The 17,965-nt window shown below is 32.7% G+C and overlaps 1 protein-coding gene across 1 annotated transcript in view; it reads left to right on the forward strand.

Annotated features, from left to right (window-relative positions):
- The window catches only part of LOC145297805 (general transcription factor IIH subunit 2-like), a 71,303-nt gene that overhangs the window by 35,573 nt on the left and 17,765 nt on the right, over window positions 1–17,965 (forward strand). Inside the window, exon 11 of the mRNA XM_080144111.1 lies at window positions 13,275–13,338. Coding sequence (XP_080000237.1) covers window positions 13,275–13,338 — 64 coding nt within the window. The remainder of the gene's footprint in view (window positions 1–13,274; window positions 13,339–17,965) is intronic.

The following is a 17,965-nucleotide window of genomic DNA, read 5'->3' on the forward strand; positions in this document are numbered from 1 at the left end:
TTACCAAATTTTCATTACTAATGATTACTATATTGTCCAATTTCTACTGTACACTCTTTAACCCTTATCCTTGAGTGGCCTCTTGGCCTTGATAATGTGGTTATTCCTATGTAAAAAAAAAAAAACATCTTTTTTTTTGGTTGGTTGTTTTTGTTTTACGGCATATCAACCTTTTTCAGATTATTTAATGCCGAATCTAGTGATTTTGAGGAACGGTTTTTAATGGAGTATATTTGTTTTTGAAGTCGGATTCTATTTAACCCATAGTTGGGACCCGAACAGGTACTACCACTCCGGGTCAGAGTGGACCTGGGGGCAATGGTAATTAAAGGGTGGCTCCACACTCCCCAAGGCCTGCAAGGTGGGGCCTCACCATCGGATATAGTTTTAGGTCATATCCAGGACCTCTTTTTTTTTGGGGGGGGGGGATAAAGACAGTGACAAACCAAACAAAGGCAATTATTGTATTCAATCAAATATATATTACAATTCCAAATACAACAAAGAAATACTTAGTCAATTTCTTGTGTGATTTAAAAAAAATGGTTGTTCTTTTTGTTTTAGAAAGTCAATTTAGCAGAGGTGAGGTGTTCTTCCATTATTTTTTAAATCAAAATTAACTTCCTCCAATATTTGAGAGTTCTTTCTCCTGAAAGTTCTTTAGTGAGAGTTTATACAGAACCTCTCCTCTTACGTAAAGAGTGTAAAAAGCAACATAAATTATAAGAAACTCACTTATGCAAATTGACAAACATCTTATTCGGAATAGTTCCAACACTTGTTTTACATAACTCTTCCAAATTATCTGTTGTCTAACCAAAAATGCAATAAAATTAATAAAAAAAAAAAATATTTGTTATATTTTACCTTTCACAGCGTTACGCAATGGATGATCCTATGTCGGATAATAAGTGCATCAGTTAGTGTCAATCTTGACGCAGGGTCGAGCAAAATGCAAATCAAGGTGGCATGGAGGTTGAGAAATAAACTTATGTTCAGGGTCAGATTTTGCATATGAGTGTAACATAGCTGTTACCTTCAAACCGTGTTTGTTACATTTCAAACCTTTCTCCTCTACTGTCAAAAAGTAACAAACAAAAATAAATCCGACTCAACTTTTTTTTTTTTTCTGTTTTAGCAAAAGGCAGTTATTATCATTACTTTCCAAACAATGCTTCTTGTTTTTTCTAAGTGTTTATTTAATCTGCCATGAGATTAACAAAACCCTGCCATCTCAACACCAGCTTAAAAGTCTCTTGTTACCACTGTGTGGCCACATATTCATCTTCACTGACACACGCTTTTCTTTCTGCCCAACCACGTGGTGAATTTTTCTATGCTCTTTTTTTTTTTTTTTTTTTGTCTTTTGGCATAAACCGACGCACATTTCCTAATTTGCATATCTGCTTTTTCAGCTACTGCTGCTAATATCCTCGCAAGCCAGCTATCTTACAGCTGCTGATATCTTCCCACGTGATCATACGTGCTCTGTTACATGTGAACAACTACTTTAAGAAAGACAAATTGACAGGGCTCTACATTTGCGAGTGAAACGGTTGCATTTGTGAGTGATTTTTCCAAGTGGTGACTAGAAATAATGAGACGCTTATCTTTTAGCGATTGTATTTCTTTCACTGACAATCTTCCAAAGCTCATTACAATAAAAGTTTAAAAGAACAATATACTCTTTTTTTTTTAACGTAGGCTGTTTAAAAAATACCTGAGGAAATTAGAATGTTTATACCTTCAAATATCAACATAAAAATTGTTGTATATTTAGAATTACACTTGTTAAAAAAAAAAACAAAGAAAAATCTTTATAATGTACATACTCGTCACAGAACGAAGATGTCATATTCCCAAAATCATGTTTTTTTTTTAATTTTTTTTTTTATTGCAATTTCACCCCAAACAAGGCACATTGCCACTTTACTGTAGGGGGCTACTATCAGGGACATAAGCTACAGGGGTACTATGTGGGGAGTTGGCCAGCAAGATGTCAATTCACATTACACATGAACTTCTGCATGTCAGTACAGTTGGGGAAGCAGGAACTCGGAAGGGAATTCCAAAGTCCAGCAGTTCTAGGGAAGAAACTACTGGAATAGAAGGCTCTCTTACATCTAGGGATCTCAACTGTGAAGGGGTGGGATTTTGCTGCTTGTTGGATTTGTCGGTGGTACTTACGTCGAGGGGGGCACAAGTGCTTGCAGTTCATCAGAGCATTCACCATTGAAATACTTGTAGAACAGGTAGAGGGATGCTACATTACGTCGATGGGACAGAGGCTGAAGCTTAGATGACAGTTTTGGACCTATCAGGTTGGCAACTCTCTTTTGAACCTTGTCTAGGAGTGAGAGACTAGTAGCAGATGCACCAGCCCAAATATGACAACAATACTCCATACATGGGCGAATGGTGGCCTTATAGAGGTACAGGATACTTTCAGGCGTTAGTAGCTTTCTAACACGGTAGAGAGAGCCTACCTTTTTCGCAGCATTTCTGGCAATGCTCTCAATGTAATTTTTCCAACTCATGTTTCCTGTGAACGTTAGGCCGAGGAGTTTAAAAGATGTACCTTCAGATAAAGAGTCTTTGGCCATTGCTATAGGTGGTAGAGAAGGTTTCTTGTAGTTATTTAAGGGAACAAGTTTAGTCTTAGTAGCATTGAATGTGACCATCCATTTTTGTCCCCATTCCACTACAGATCAGAGGTCATCCTCTAGTGTTTTTGCCATTTCTCTAGATATGTGTTCATTTGTTTTTCTGTCGTGTCGATTATAGAGAGTGGTGTCATCAGCATATATACCCATCTCACTGACAATTTTGTCAGGGAGGTCATTTATGAATATTAGGAATCATAGAGGTCCAAGGATAGACCTCTGAGGCACTCCTGCATTTATATCATATTGTTTGGATGTACGACCATCGATGACAACCTGGATTTTTCTCTTAAGGATCTTTTCTCAAGGATTTAATTATGTTAAAGATTCTTCCAGTGATACCGTATGATCTGATTTTCCTGAGAAGACCTTCATGCCATACCCTGTCAAAAGCCTTAGATATATCTAGAGCTACTGCTCTACCCTCCCCTGCTTTGTCAAGTGAATGGTATATACGCTCAGAGATTACAGTTAGGATGTCTGCTGTGGAACGGGCTTGCCTAAATCCATATTGTTGGTCGGTCAGAAGTTTAGCATCTGTAAGGTGATGGACTATAGCTTGGTTAATAATGGACCCAAATATTTTGTCGAAAAGTGGGAGGAGGCTAATGGGGCGGTAATTTACTAGGTCAGTTCTTTCACCAGAATTCTTGAAAACTGGTACCACAGAAGCAGTTTTCCAGCAGGCAGGAAAGCAAGATTCCTTAAGGCATTTGTTGTAAAGTTTGGACAGAACCAGCACTACTTTGGAAGAGCACTTTTTTAATAGCACAGCCGGGATGAGATCAGGTCCACATGCTTTTGAAGTGTCAAGATTTTTTATGATGGCATGCACCTGAGATGGGGTGATTTCCATATCATCTAGTGTGGCGTCTGTCCACGAAGGAAAGTCAGGGAGGGGGTTGTTTGCAGGGTCCAGTGTGGAGTTGGAGGCGAACCGACTGGCAAGCATGTTAGCCTTCTTGGTTGCTGAGCAAACAACCTCATGATTGTTGGATAGTGGGGGAATTATTGATTGCCCATTATTTACTACACTGTTGTAGATTTTCCAGAAGTCACGGGTTCCTAATTTCTGTGCTTCGATGCGTTTTTTGGTGATTTCAGTAAATTCTCTCTTAGTGCGATTTCAACTATTATCACTACATGATCAGCATTTCCAAGTGGACTGTGGGCATTCGTAATGCAATCATCAGGAACTGTGGTCAGAAACAGATCTAAAAGTGATGCGTGTTCTTGCTGGTCAGGGAAACAGGTTGGAAAAAGTTTAAAAGAACAATATACTCTTTTTTTTTAACGAAGGCTGTTTAAAAAATACCTGAAGTGTTATGTTTATACCTTCAAGTATCAACATAAAAATTGTTGTATATTTAGAATTACACTTGTTAAAATACACAGAAAAAGAAAAATCTTTATAATGTACATACTCGTCACAGAAAATCATATGGGTTTGCCTAGTAACTTTTCTATTTGGTTAGTAACTTTTCTATTTGCCTAGTAACTTTTCTATTTGCCTAGTAACTTTTCTATTTGGTTAGTAACTTTTCTATTTGGTTAGTAACTTTTCTATTTAGTTAGTAACTTTTCTATTTGCCTAGTAACTTTTCTATTTGGTTAGTAACTTTTCTATTTGGTTAGTAACTTTTCTATTTGGTTAGTAACTTTTCTATTTAGTTCGTAACTTTTCTATTTGGCTAGTAACTTTTCTATTTGGTTAGTAACTTTTCTATTTGGTTAGTAACTTTTCTATTTGGTTAGTAACTTTTCTATTTGGTTAGTAACTTTTCTATTTGCCTAGTAACTTTTCTATTTGGTTAGTAATTTTTCTATTTGGTTAGTAACTTTTCTATTTGGTTAGTAACTTTTCTATTTAGTTAGTAACTTTTCTATTTGGTTAGTAACTTTTCTATTTGCCTAGTAACTTTTCTATTTGCCTAGTAACTTTTCTAATTGGTTAGTAACTTTTCTATTTGCCTAGTAACTTTTCTAATTGGTTAGTAATTTTTCTATTTGCCTAGTAACTTTTCTATTAGGTTAGTAATTTTTCTATTTGCCTAGTAACTTTTCTATTTGGTTAGTAACTTTTCTATTTGCCTAGTAACTTTTCTATTTGCCTAGTAACTTTTCTATTTGGTTAGTAACTTTTCTATTTGGTTAGTAACTTTTCTATTTGCCTAGTAATTTTTCTATTTGGTTAGTAACTTTTCTATTTGGTTAGTAACTTTTCTATTTGGTTAGTAACTTTTCTATTTGCCTAGTAATTTTTCTATTTGCCTAGTAACTTTTCTATTTGGTTAGTAACTTTTCTATTTGCCTAGTAACTTTTCTATTTGCCTAGTAACTTTTCTATTTCCTAGTAACTTTTCTATTTGCCTAGTAACTTTTCTATTTGCCTAGTAACTTTTCTATTTGGCTAGTAACTTTTCTATTTGCCTAGTAACTTTTCTATTTGGTTAGTAACTTTTCTATTTGCCTAGTAACTTTTCTATTTGGCTAGTAACTTTTCTAATTGGTTAGTAACTTTTCTATTTGCCTAGTAACTTTTCTAATTGGTTAGTAATTTTTCTATTTGCCTAGTAACTTTTCTATTAGGTTAGTAATTTTTCTATTTGCCTAGTAACTTTTCTATTTGCCTAGTAACTTTTCTATTTGGTTAGTAACTTTTCTATTTGCCTAGTAACTTTTCTATTTGCCTAGTAACTTTTCTATTTGCCTAGTAACTTTTCTATTTGCCTAGTAACTTTTCTATTTGCCTAGTAACTTTTCTATTTGCCTAGTAACTTTTCTATTTGGTTAGTAACTTTTCTATTTGGTTAGTAACTTTTCTATTTGGTTAGTAACTTTTCTATTTGCCTAGTAACTTTTCTATTTGCCTAGTAACTTTTCTATTTGCCTAGTAACTTTTCTATTTGCCTAGTAACTTTTCTATTTGGCTAGTAACTTTTCTATTTTCCTCGTAACTTTTCTATTTGGTTAGTAACTTTTCTATTTGCCTAGTAACTTTTCTATTTGCCTAGTAATTTTTCTATTTGCCTAGTAACTTTTCTATTAGGTTAGTAATTTTTCTATTTGCCTAGTAACTTTTCTATTTGGCTAGTAACTTTTCTATTTGCCTAGTAACTTTTCTATTTGGTTAGTAACTTTTCTATTTGCCTAGTAACTTTTCTATTTGCCTAGTAATTTTTCTATTTGCCTAGTAACTTTTCTATTTGCCTAGTAACTTTTCTATTTGGCTAGTAACTTTTCTATTTGGTTAGTAACTTTTCTATTTGGTTAGTAACTTTTCTATTTGCCTAGTAACTTTTCTATTTGCCTAGTAACTTTTCTATTTGCCTAGTAACTTTTCTATTTGCCTAGTAACTTTTCTATTTGCCTAGTAACTTTTCTATTTGGTTAGTAACTTTTCTATTTGGTTAGTAACTTTTCTACTTGCCTAGTATCTTTTCTATTTGCCTAGTAACTTTTCTATTTGCCTAGTAACTTTTCTATTTGGCTAGTAACTTTTCTATTTGGTTAGTAACTTTTCTATTTGCCTAGTAACTTTTCTATTTGCCTAGTAACTTTTCTATTTGCCTAGTAACTTTTCTATTTGGCTAGTAACTTTTCTATTTGGTTAGTAACTTTTCTATTTGGCTAGTAACTTTTCTATTTGCCTAGTAACTTTTCTATTTGCCTAGTAACTTTTCTATTTGCCTAGTAACTTTTCTATTTGCCTAGTAACTTTTCTATTTGGTTAGTAACTTTTCTATTTGGTTAGTAACTTTTCTATTTGCCTAGTAACTTTTCTATTTGGTTAGTAACTTTTCTATTTGCCTAGTAACTTTTCTATTTTCCTAGTAACTTTTCTATTTGGTTTGTAACTTTTCTATTTGGTTAGTAACTTTTCAATTTTCCTAGTAACTTTTCTATTTGCCTAGTAACTTTTCTATTTGGTTAGTAACTTTTCTATTTGGTTAGTAACTTTTCTATTTGCCTAGTAACTTTTCTATTTGGTTAGTAATTTTTCTATTTGGTTAGTAACTTTTCTATTTGCCTAGTAACTTTTCTATTTGGTTAGTAACTTTTCTATTTGCCTAGTAACTTTTCTATTTGGTTAGTAATTTTTCTATTTGGTTAGTAACTTTTCTATTTGGTTAGTAACTTTTCTATTTGCCTAGTAACTTTTCTATTTGCCTAGTAACTTTTCTATTTGCCTAGTAACTTTTCTATTTGGTTTGTAACTTTTCTATTTGGTTAGTAACTTTTCTATTTGCCTAGTAACTTTTCTATTTGCCTAGTAACTTTTCTATTTGGTTAGTAACTTTTCTATTTGGTTAGTAACTTTTCTATTTTCCTAGTAAGTTTTCTATTTGCCTAGTAACTTTTCTATTTGGTTAGTAACTTTTCTATTTGGTTAGTAACTTTTCTATTTGGTTAGTAACTTTTCTATTTGCCTAGTAACTTTTCTATTTGCCTAGTAACTTTTCTATTTGGTTTGTAACTTTTCTATTTGGTTAGTAACTTTTCTATTTGGTTAGTAACTTTTCTATTTAGTTAGTAACTTTTCTATTTGGTTAGTAACTTTTCTATTTGGTTAGTAACTTTTCTATTTGGTTAGTAACTTTTCTATTTAGTTAGTAACTTTTCTATTTAGTTAGTAACTTTTCTATTTGCCTAGTAACTTTTCTATTTGGTTAGTAACTTTTCTATTTGGTTAGTAACTTTTCTATTTGCCTAGTAACTTTTCTATTTGGTTAGTAACTTTTCTATTTGCCTAGTAATTTTTCTATTTGGTTAGTAACTTTTCTATTTGGTTAGTAACTTTTCTATTTGGTTAGTAACTTTTCTATTTGGTTAGTAACTTTTCTATTTGCCTAGTAACTTTTCTATTTGGTTAGTAACTTTTCTATTTGGTTAGTAACTTTTCTATTTGGTTAGTAAATTTTCTATTTGCCTAGTAACTTTTCTTTTTGCCTAGTAACTTTTCTATTTGGTTAGTAATTTTTCTATTTGGTTAGTAACTTTTCTATTTGGTTAGTAACTTTTCTATTTAGTTAGTAACTTTTCTATTTGCCTAGTAACTTTTCTATTTGCCTAGTAACTTTTCTATTTGCCTAGTAACTTTTCTATTTGGTTAGTAATTTTTCTATTTGGTTAGTAACTTTTCTATTTGGTTAGTAACTTTTCTATTTGGTTAGTAACTTTTCTATTTAGTTAGTAACTTTTCTATTTGCCTAGTAACTTTTCTTTTTGCCTAGTAACTTTTCTTTTGGTTAGTAACTATTCTATTTGGTTAGTAACTTTTCCATTTAGTCAGTAACTTTTCTATTTGGTTAGTAACTTTTCTATTTAGTTAGTAACTTTTCTATTTGCCTAGTAACTTTTCTATTTGGTTAGTAATTTTTCTATTTGGCTAGTAACTTTTCTATTTCGTTAGTAACTTTTCTATTTGGTTAGTAACTTTTCTATTTGCCTAGTAACTTTTCTATTTGCCTAGTAACTGTTCTATTTGCCTAGTAACTTTTCTATTTGGTTAGTAACTTTTCTATTTGCCTAGTAACCTTTCTATTTGCCTAGTAACTTTTCTATTTGGCTAGTAACTTTTCTAATTGGTTAGTAACTTTTCTATTTGCCTAGTAACTTTTCTAATTGGTTAGTAATTTTTCTATTTGCCTAGTAACTTTTCTATTAGGTTAGTAATTTTTCTATTTGCCTAGTAACTTTTCTATTTGGTTAGTAATTTTTCTATTTGCCTAGTAACTATTCTATTTGGTTAGTAATGTTTCTATTTGCCTAGTAACTTTTCTATTTGGTTAGTAATTTTTCTATTTAGTTAGTAACTTTTCTATTTGCCTAGTAACTTTTCTATTTTCCTAGTAACTTTTCTATTTAGTTAGTAACTTTTCTATTTGCCTAGTAACTTTTCTATTTGGTTAGTAATTTTTCTATTTGGCTAGTAACTTTTCTATTTGCCTAGTAACTTTTCTATTTTCCTAGTAACTTTTCTATTTTCCTAGTAACTTTTCTATTTGCCTAGTAACTTTTCTATTTGGTTAGTAACTTTTCTATTTGGTTAGTAACTTTTCTATTTTCCTAGTAACTTTTCTATTTGGCTAGTAACTTTTCTATTTGGTTAGTAACTTTTCTATTTGGTTAGTAACTTTTCTATTTGGCTAGTAACTTTTCTATTTGCCTAGTAACTTTTCTATTTGCCTAGTAACTTTTCTATTTGCCTAGTAACTTTTCTATTTGGTTAGTAACTTTTCTATTTGGTTAGTAACTTTTCTATTTGGCTAGTAACTTTTCTATTTGGCTAGTAACTTTTCTATTTTCCTAGTAACTTTTCTATTTGCCTAGTAACTTTTCTATTTGGTTAGTAACTTTTCTATTTGGTTAGTAACTTTTCTATTTTCCTAGTAACTTTTCTATTTGCCTAGTAACTTTTCTATTTGGCTAGTAACTTTTCTATTTGGTTAGTAACTTTTCTATTTGGTTAGTAACTTTTCTATTTGGTTAGTAACTTTTCTATTTGCCTAGTAACTTTTCTATTTGCCTAGTAACTTTTCTATTTGGTTAGTAACTTTTCTATTTGCCTAGTAACTTTTCTATTTGCCTAGTAACTTTTCTATTTGGTTAGTAACTTTTCTATTTGGTTAGTAACTTTTCTATTTTCCTAGTAACTTTTCTATTTTCCTAGTAACTGTTCTATTTGCCTAGTAACTTTTCTATTTGGTTAGTAACTGTTCTATTTGGTTAGTAACTTTTCTATTTTCCTAGTAACTTTTCTATTTGCCTAGTAACTTTTCTATTTGGCTAGTAACTTTTCTATTTGGTTAGTAACTTTTCTATTTGGTTAGTAACTTTTCTATTTGGTTAGTAACTTTTCTATTTGGCTAGTAACTTTTCTATTTGCCTAGTAACTTTTCTATTTGCCTAGTAACTTTTCTATTTGCCTAGTAACTTTTCTATTTGGTTAGTAACTTTTCTATTTGGTTAGTAACTTTTCTATTTGGTTAGTAACTTTTCTATTTTCCTAGTAACTTTTCTATTTTCCTAGTAACTTTTCTATTTTCCTAGTAACTTTTCTATTTGCCTAGTAACTTTTCTATTTGGTTAGTAACTTTTCTATTTGGTTAGTAACTTTTCTATTTTCCTAGTAACTTTTCTATTTGCCTAGTAACTTTTCTATTAGGTTAGTAACTTTTCTATTTGCCTAGTAACTTTTCTATTTGGTTAGTAACTTTTCTATTTGCCTAATAACTTTTCTATTTGGCTAGTAAACGAAAATATTTAGTTGTCAAAGGTCAACTAAAGATAAATTTGACCATAGAGCACTGATTGAGAAAAACAGACATTTGAATTTTTGACGACTGAGAGAGAATGTTGGAGATGAGATTTGTCAGTGTTCATAGAAATGGCGTCACGTTAATTTTCATGCAGTATTATCATCTCATATATATATATATATATATATATATATATATATATATATATATATATATATATATATTTAAGCACAAAATAAATGCTTTTTATTGATGTTTTTTTTTTTTTTTTGTAAATAATTTTTCTATTTTCATTGAGAACCTTTTAAAAAAATTAGTGTAGTCTATAAACCTGTGACAAATTTTTGACAATTGAGGGAGATGAGATTTGTCAGTGTTTTTTTTTTTTTTTTCTTTTACTCATGTTCACCCCTTACAAAGCATATCACCATTTGGACGTAAGGGGCAACTATTTGGGGCCATGTCTAGGAAAGATTAACAAGATATTTGTTTATGTAACATTTAAACTTCTGCATATCAGTACAGCCAGGGAAGCAGGCAGCAGGAAGGGAATTCCAAAGTCTAGCTGTTCGAGGGAAGAAACTATTAGAATAGAAAGCTTTCTGGCATTTAGGGCAACAACAGTGAAGGGGTGTGATCTTATTGCTAAGCAGGTTTGTGGGAGGTATGTATGTCGAGGGGGGCACAAGTGAAACGAGTTCATCAGAACACATTCCATTAAAATATTTGTAAAACAGGCACAGTGATGCAACATTGCAACTGTTCATTGCAATCTGTAAATCTTTTTATTTCATATCCATTTTTTTTTTTTAGTCAGTTCAAGAAATGGTTGAAGCAGTTTACGATCTAAAAATCATTTTATTTAATAGAGATTTTAGGGAGGAATGGTATATGGAGTCTGTCCCCATAAAGATTGAAGCAGTTTACGATCTGAAAATCACTTTATTTCATATATATTTTCAGGAGATAGGCGGCCATATGGATTCAGTCCTGGAAATAGCTGAGGCAGTTTAAGATTTTAGAAATGGGGCTATTTAAATCAGTCCCAGAAATGGCTGAAGCAGTTTATAGTCTCTTATATATATTTTCTATTTGGTTAGTAACTTTTCTATTTGGTTAGTAACTTTTCTATTTGGTCAGTAACTTTTCTATTTTGTCAGTAACTTTTCTATTTGGTCAGTAACTTTTCTATTTTGTCAGTAACTTTTCTATTTGGTTAGTAACTTTTCTATTTGGTTAGAAACTTTTCTATTTGGTTAGAAACTTTTCTATTTGGTTAGTAACTTTTCTATTTGGTTAGTAACTTTTCTATTTGGTTAGTAACTTTTCTATTTGGCTAGTAACGTTTCTATTTGGTTAGTAACTTTTCTATTTGGTTAGTAACTTTTCTATTTGCCTAGTAACTTTTCTATTTGGTTAGTAACTTTTCTATTTGGTTAGGACCTTTTCTGTTTGGTTAGTAACGTTTCTATTTGATTAGTAACTTTTCTATTTGGTTAGTAACTTTTCTATTTGGTTAGTAACTTTTCTATTTGGTTAGTAACGTTTCTATTAGGTTAGTAACTTTTCTATTTGGTTAGTAACTTTTCTATTTGGTTAGTAACTTTTCTATTTGGTTAGTAATTTTTCTATTTGCCTAGTAACTTTTCTATTTAGTTAGTAACTTTTCTATTTAGTTAGTAACTTTTCTATTTGGTTAGTAATTTTTCTATTTGCCTAGTAACTTTTCTATTTGCCTAGTAACTTTTCTATTTGCCTAGTAACTTTTTTATTTAGTTAGTAACTTTTCTATTTAGTTAGTAACTTTTCTATTTGGTTAGTAACTTTTCTATTTCCCTAGTAACTTTTCTATTTGCCTAGTAACTTTTCTATTTGGTTAGTAACTTTTCCATTTTGGTTAGTAATTTTTCTATTTGCCTAGTAACTTTTCTATTTGGTTAGTAATTTTTCTATTTGCCTAGTAACTTTTCTATTTGCCTAGTAACTTTTCTATTTGCCTAGTAACTTTTCTATTTAGTTAGTAATTTTTCTATTTAGTTAGTAACTTTTCTATTTGCCTAGTAAACGAAAATATTTAGTTGTCAAAGGTCAACTAAAGATAAATTTGACCATAGAGCACTGATTGAGAAAAACAGACATTTGAATTTTTGACGACTGAGAGAGAATGTTCGAGATGAGATTTTTCAGTGTTCATAGAAATGGCGTCACGTTAATTTTCATGCAGTATTATCATCTCATATATATATATATATATATATATATATATATATATATATATATATATATTATATTTAAGCACAAAATAAATGCTTTTTATTGATTTTTTTTTTTTTTTTTTGTAAATAATTTTTCTATTTTCATTGAGAACCTTTTAAAAAAATTAGTGTAGTCTATAAGCCTGTGACAAATTTTTGACAATTGAGGGAGATGAGATTTGTCAGTGTTTTTTTTTTTTTTTTTTTTTTACTCATGTTCACCCCTTACAAAGCATATCACCATTTGGACGTAAGGGGCAACTATTTGGGGCCATGTATAGGAAAGATTAACAAGATATTTGTTTATGTAACATTTAAACTTCTGCATATCAGTACAACCAGGGAAGCAGGCAGCAGGAAGGGAATTTCAAAGTCTAGCTGTTCGAGGGAAGAAACTATTAGAATAGAAAGCTTTCTGGCATTTAGGGCAACAACAGTGAAGGGGTGAGATCTTATTGCTAAGCAGGTTTGTGGGAGGTATGTATGTCGAGGGGGGCACAAGTGAAACGAGTTCATCAGAACACATTCCATTAAAATATTTGTAAAACAGGCACAGTGATGCAACATTGCAACTGTTCATTGCAATCTGTAAATCTTTTTATTTCATATCCATTTTTTTTTTTTTTTTGAGTCAGTTCAAGAAATGGCTGAAGCAGTTTACGATCTAAAAATCATTTTATTTAATAGAGATTTTAGGGAGGAATGGTATATGGAGTCTGTCCCCATAAAGATTGAAGCAGTTTACGATCTGAAAATCACTTTATTTCATATATATTTTCAGGAGATAGGCGGCCATATGGATTCAGTCCTGGAAATAGCTGAGGCAGTTTAAGATTTTAGAAATGGGGCTATTTAAATCAGTCCCAGAAATGGCTGAAGCAGTTTACAGTCTCTTTTCTATATTTTCTTTTATTATAAATATTTTAGCAAAAAAGGAAATTCTTTTTCTTGATTTTTTTTTTTATAGATAATTTTTATATTTTCGTTGTAAATTAAAAAAAAAAAATTAGTGTAGCCAATTCTATAACCTGTGACGTTATCCATTTTGACAATCATGCACCCACATTTAATTTGTTGTTTGTCCTTTTCCTTAGGTTTTCCTCATCATCAACAAAATATAGAAAAAGACAAAGAAGAACGTCCGTCGATGTGCATGTGGTAAGTCAAAACATACGTGATTGTCATAATGTATGCAAGGGTCGTTACAAAAGTAATTCATCTTATTTTTTTAACTAAAAAAAAATATTGAAGAGCTACAAAAACGGAAGTGGTACCATTAAAACAAGTGACCTTTTTGTACTTCAGAATTTATTCTTCTACAAAGTCACCACCATTTTCAATGCACTTTTGCCAGCAGTGGCTGTGCATAGGTGTCCGGAGCGGCCTGTCACTCACAAATCTCCTAACTATGCTGACATCAACTTCATCAGTTTCGTAAACATTCAGCAGGCACGGGTGCATGTTGATCGGTTCAATTTTTTCTGCATAGAAGAATTCAGTGGCACATCTCTGCTTCTGACGCACATCCATGACAGTTGTTGCTTTCTTAGAGAATCACACCATCAATATCTAGAACAGAGAGATGAAACTTTCAGGTCATGAATGCATATGTTCAGTCATATTAAAAATGCAATTTGGAATCCCCTCCGATTCATTCTGGCAGATATAAAAATAGGAGACATTACTTTTGGAACTGAGTGACTTGTTTGATGGGTTTACTGTGAATAGTCATGTTTAGGTTAAACTGTGATTTAGCTGTAGACATACATTCTGTTTTCTCTGGGTTTATTTCTAATCCTATCTCCTTTGCTTTCTTTCATTATCATCATCAACCATCACACCCATCAGTGGTGGTGGTGGTGGGCAACAGATTCAGTCCATCAGCTCTCACTCACTTCTAGAACATGGAGGTTAGAACGTCTCATCTCGGATGTTACCTCTGCAAGCTTGCCCATCTCGTACATTGTTCTTTTAGTCTGATTTTGGTTTTAGTGGTGTTAATGTCTTCCCTCATCCTGCTGTTAATGTCCTCTCAGCTTTGGCCATCAGCATTCGTACGAGTTTCACTTAACTCAGAGCCCCCCCCCTACCCCCTACCCCCCCCCACACACACACACTAGAGGGCAGCAGTACTAGGGGTCTATCTTCAAAAACCATTTGCACCTAGCTTAATCTCTTCATTAGGATGATAATAGATAGAGAAAAAAAGAATTTTTGAAAAAAAGTCATTTTTGGCATGTGGGGGGCTTTTTTTACGATAGTGCCCCCCCCCCCCGGGGGGGCCCAAAATCACCATTTGCAGCAAAAAATTTACATTATGCAAAATTGCATGCACCTAAACGTCCTAAATGGATACAAATTGGTATAGATAGTTGAGACTGATGATTTCTAGCCATTTTTTAGGCATTTTTGGGTTTATAGGATGAAAAGAAAGGCCAAAATGAGCCGAAATTTGCTCAAAATTACCCGAAATCTTAAAAAATCAGCTATTTGGCTACTATGTTACTCCTAAAACATCCGAAATGACTATGAATGAACTTAGTTGGCTAAAACTTACATTACCCCATAATTTCTAGCCATTTTTGAGGCATTTTTGGGTGCCTAGGATAAAAAGAAGGGCCAAAATGAGCCGAAATTTGCCCAAAATTACCCGAAACTTAAAAAATCGGCTATTTGGCTACTATGTTACTCCTAAAACATTCCAAATGACTATGAGTGGACTTAGTTGGCTAGAACACACTGCAATGGCAATGGCTTCTTGATAACAACACTGTAATGGCTTCATAATAACACTGCAATAGATTCTTATTCTATTCAACAGAAATTCATTTCTGCTGGGTCCTTCATTTCTCTTAGTGTCCTCCCCCCCCAAAAAAAAACTGTGAAAGGAATTAGTTCCATTTCACATAAAAGGGAAATCCCCCAAAGAACAGTTAATAAACCATGCAATGCAATGTTCACTTAATCCCCTAAGGGAAATTCCCAGAGAGACAAATAATAATTATGCACACAAAAACATTGAGGTGAAAAATTTGTTTCGAATAAGTGGCTTATTAAAGGCAGGGGATTGTATGTTGTTATGTCACATATACCTACATTGCTTAGTCAGTTTCTGTGAATGGTTTTTAAGCCTGTTGATAGATTGATGATTGAGAAAGAATGGCGACATTGGCAAGAAAATTGTCAAAACTGAGCTGTCCTTCTACATTCACACTCACAAAGCAGATCGACTGCATCGACCTGAGTTATTTAGGCTGATCAACATAGACATGTCCACTCAGCTCGAAAATCTGTCCGTTCTCTTGTCCAACGAAGACAACAGTGCAAGCCAAAGCAGCATCGCAGAAATGATATTGCCAACCAACGACAATGCCTTGAAAGTGCTGTCAGACGATCCAAAAAAACGAGAGCACCAAATCTACCAGCCTAACAAGATGTGTGTGAGTGTATGGTATGAGGGTGAACAGACAACCTGGTACATTGGTTTCTTCACTTCGATTAAGGATGATCAAACATTTGTTGTGGAGCAGCTGGTCCGGGTTGAGAAAGGTGCAAATCTGATGTGGGTTCATCCATCGTCACCCATTTTGGAGAAGGTAACCAGTGACCAGGTTCTGCGCTATAAGAATGGGAAGTTGCTCGAGGTGAAGGGAAGTTGGAACTATGAAAGAAAAAACTAATTCACACTGAAGAACAAAGATGAGATCAATAAAGAATTTGAATCATTCATAACGTATTTCAATTAATTGTTGAGATGATTTATTGTTCTATTCCAATTGTTAACTATTACTCTTTTATTACCACCTCACAATTTTTCTAAAACTCGATGCCTATCAATGGTGACACATGTCCATCTGCAGGGATGCCAATCGACTTATGGGTAGAAATTATGGGGTAATGTAAGTTTTAGCCAATTAAGTCCACTCATAGTCATTTGGAATGTTTTAGGAGTAACATAGTAGCCAAATAGCCGTTTTTTTAAGTTTCGGGTAATTTTGGGCAAATTTCGGCTCATTTTGGCCCTTCTTTTTATCCTAGGAACCCAAAAATGCTTCAAAAATGGCTAGAAATTATGGGTTAATGTAAGTTTTAGCCAACTAAGTCCACTCATAGTCATTTCGGAATGTTTTAGGAGTAACATAGTAGCCAAATAGCCGATTTTTTAAGATTTCGGGTAATTTTGGGCAAATTTCGGCTCATTTTGGCCCTTCTTTTCATCCTATAAACCCAAAAATGCCTCAAAAATGGCTAGAAATCATCAGTCTCAACTATCTATACCAATTTGTATCCATTTAGGACGTTTAGGTGCATGCAATTTTGCATAATGTAAATTTTTTGCTGCAAATGGTGATTTTGGGCCCCCGGGGGGGGGGGGGGGCACTATCGTAAAAAAAGCCCCCACATGCCAAAAATGACTTTTTTTCAAAAATTCTTTTTTTGTCTATCTATTATCATCCTAATGAAGAGATTAAGCTAGGTGCAAATGGTTTTTGAAGATAGACCCCTAGTACTGCCGCCCTCTACCCACACACACGCTGAAGCAGGGGTTCTCTTGGTTGCCGTTTCCATAACATACTTGTTTTACGAGAAAGGGTTGTTAGCCCTATGCTAAACCTCCAACCTTTGTCTGGTTTCTATCCGTCAACCTTTCTGGTAAGGGTGGCCCTGCCAAGAGCTTTCACTCCCACCAGCATAGCTCTCGAGATCATTAAAACGCTCTAGCTTCTTTACCGTGAAAAAGTCGTAATCCAAGAAGGGGTTGCATTCTTTGCGAATACATTAACAAAAACTTGACGTTTATGTGTGCATTCATTAACAAGTGCGATGTCATCAGTGTAGGAGAGGTTGGAGATGATTTAGTAACTTTATCACAGAAGAAACTTGCTATCTATTATAGCCGTTCAAAACAAACATCTTAAGATCCAGTTTTTGATCTTAACTCTTTGCCATCTGCATTTTTTCTGTCTTTTTCGAAAATCAATTACTTAATATTAATACAAAGCATAATCACAGTCACTGAAGTTAAGCAACATTGAGTTTGGCTGCTATCAGATGGGTGGCTATTTGGAAATACGAGGTGCTGTATATAGGAGATGGTTGACACCTCCCTGCAAAAAACTAACGTCATCATCTCACCTAACCGGGATATATGTGCTGCTTATGAAATTGATAAAAACCTCCCTCTTTGGGGGAATTCAGTTCAATCAACCTAGGGTGTATGCTGCTGTTCTTCCTTTAACACCGATAAGGATAGCTCGTTCATCCTCATCAGTTTAATATCTGTTTTACATGCTGACATGTGTTGGACAGCTTTTTAAAAATTGATTTCCAAACTAACACATTATTATTATTATTTCATAGTAGTCTTAACTGTTGGATATTTTTATCCTTAAACATCAGTTTAATTCCTTGGACTTTAGACATTCAAGCTGTATTCCATCACCTTTGCTGTTCCTAACAGGTAAGCTTATTGCAAAATTGGAAAAAAATTGTCTTATCAGTCTGATTAAGCCATTTCTGGTGGCTTTTTATTGTCACATGGGAATCACCTTAACTTTATATTTCCAGAGTTTAACTAATTCATATTTCAAATTTATTTATTTAATTATTCATGTTCTTTCTCTTGCACTTTGGTGGTGGTACTACTACTATTATTATTATTATTATTATTTATTATTATTATTATTATTATTATTATTATTATTATTATTTATTATTAATATTATTTATTATTATTATTATTATTATTAATATTATTTATTATTATTAGTAGTAGTATATTATT

The sequence above is a fragment of the Euprymna scolopes genome, chromosome 18, assembly GCF_053919585.1.
Source record: "Euprymna scolopes isolate OS-2025 chromosome 18, ASM5391958v1, whole genome shotgun sequence".
NCBI classification, from domain to species: domain Eukaryota; kingdom Metazoa; phylum Mollusca; class Cephalopoda; order Sepiida; family Sepiolidae; genus Euprymna; species Euprymna scolopes.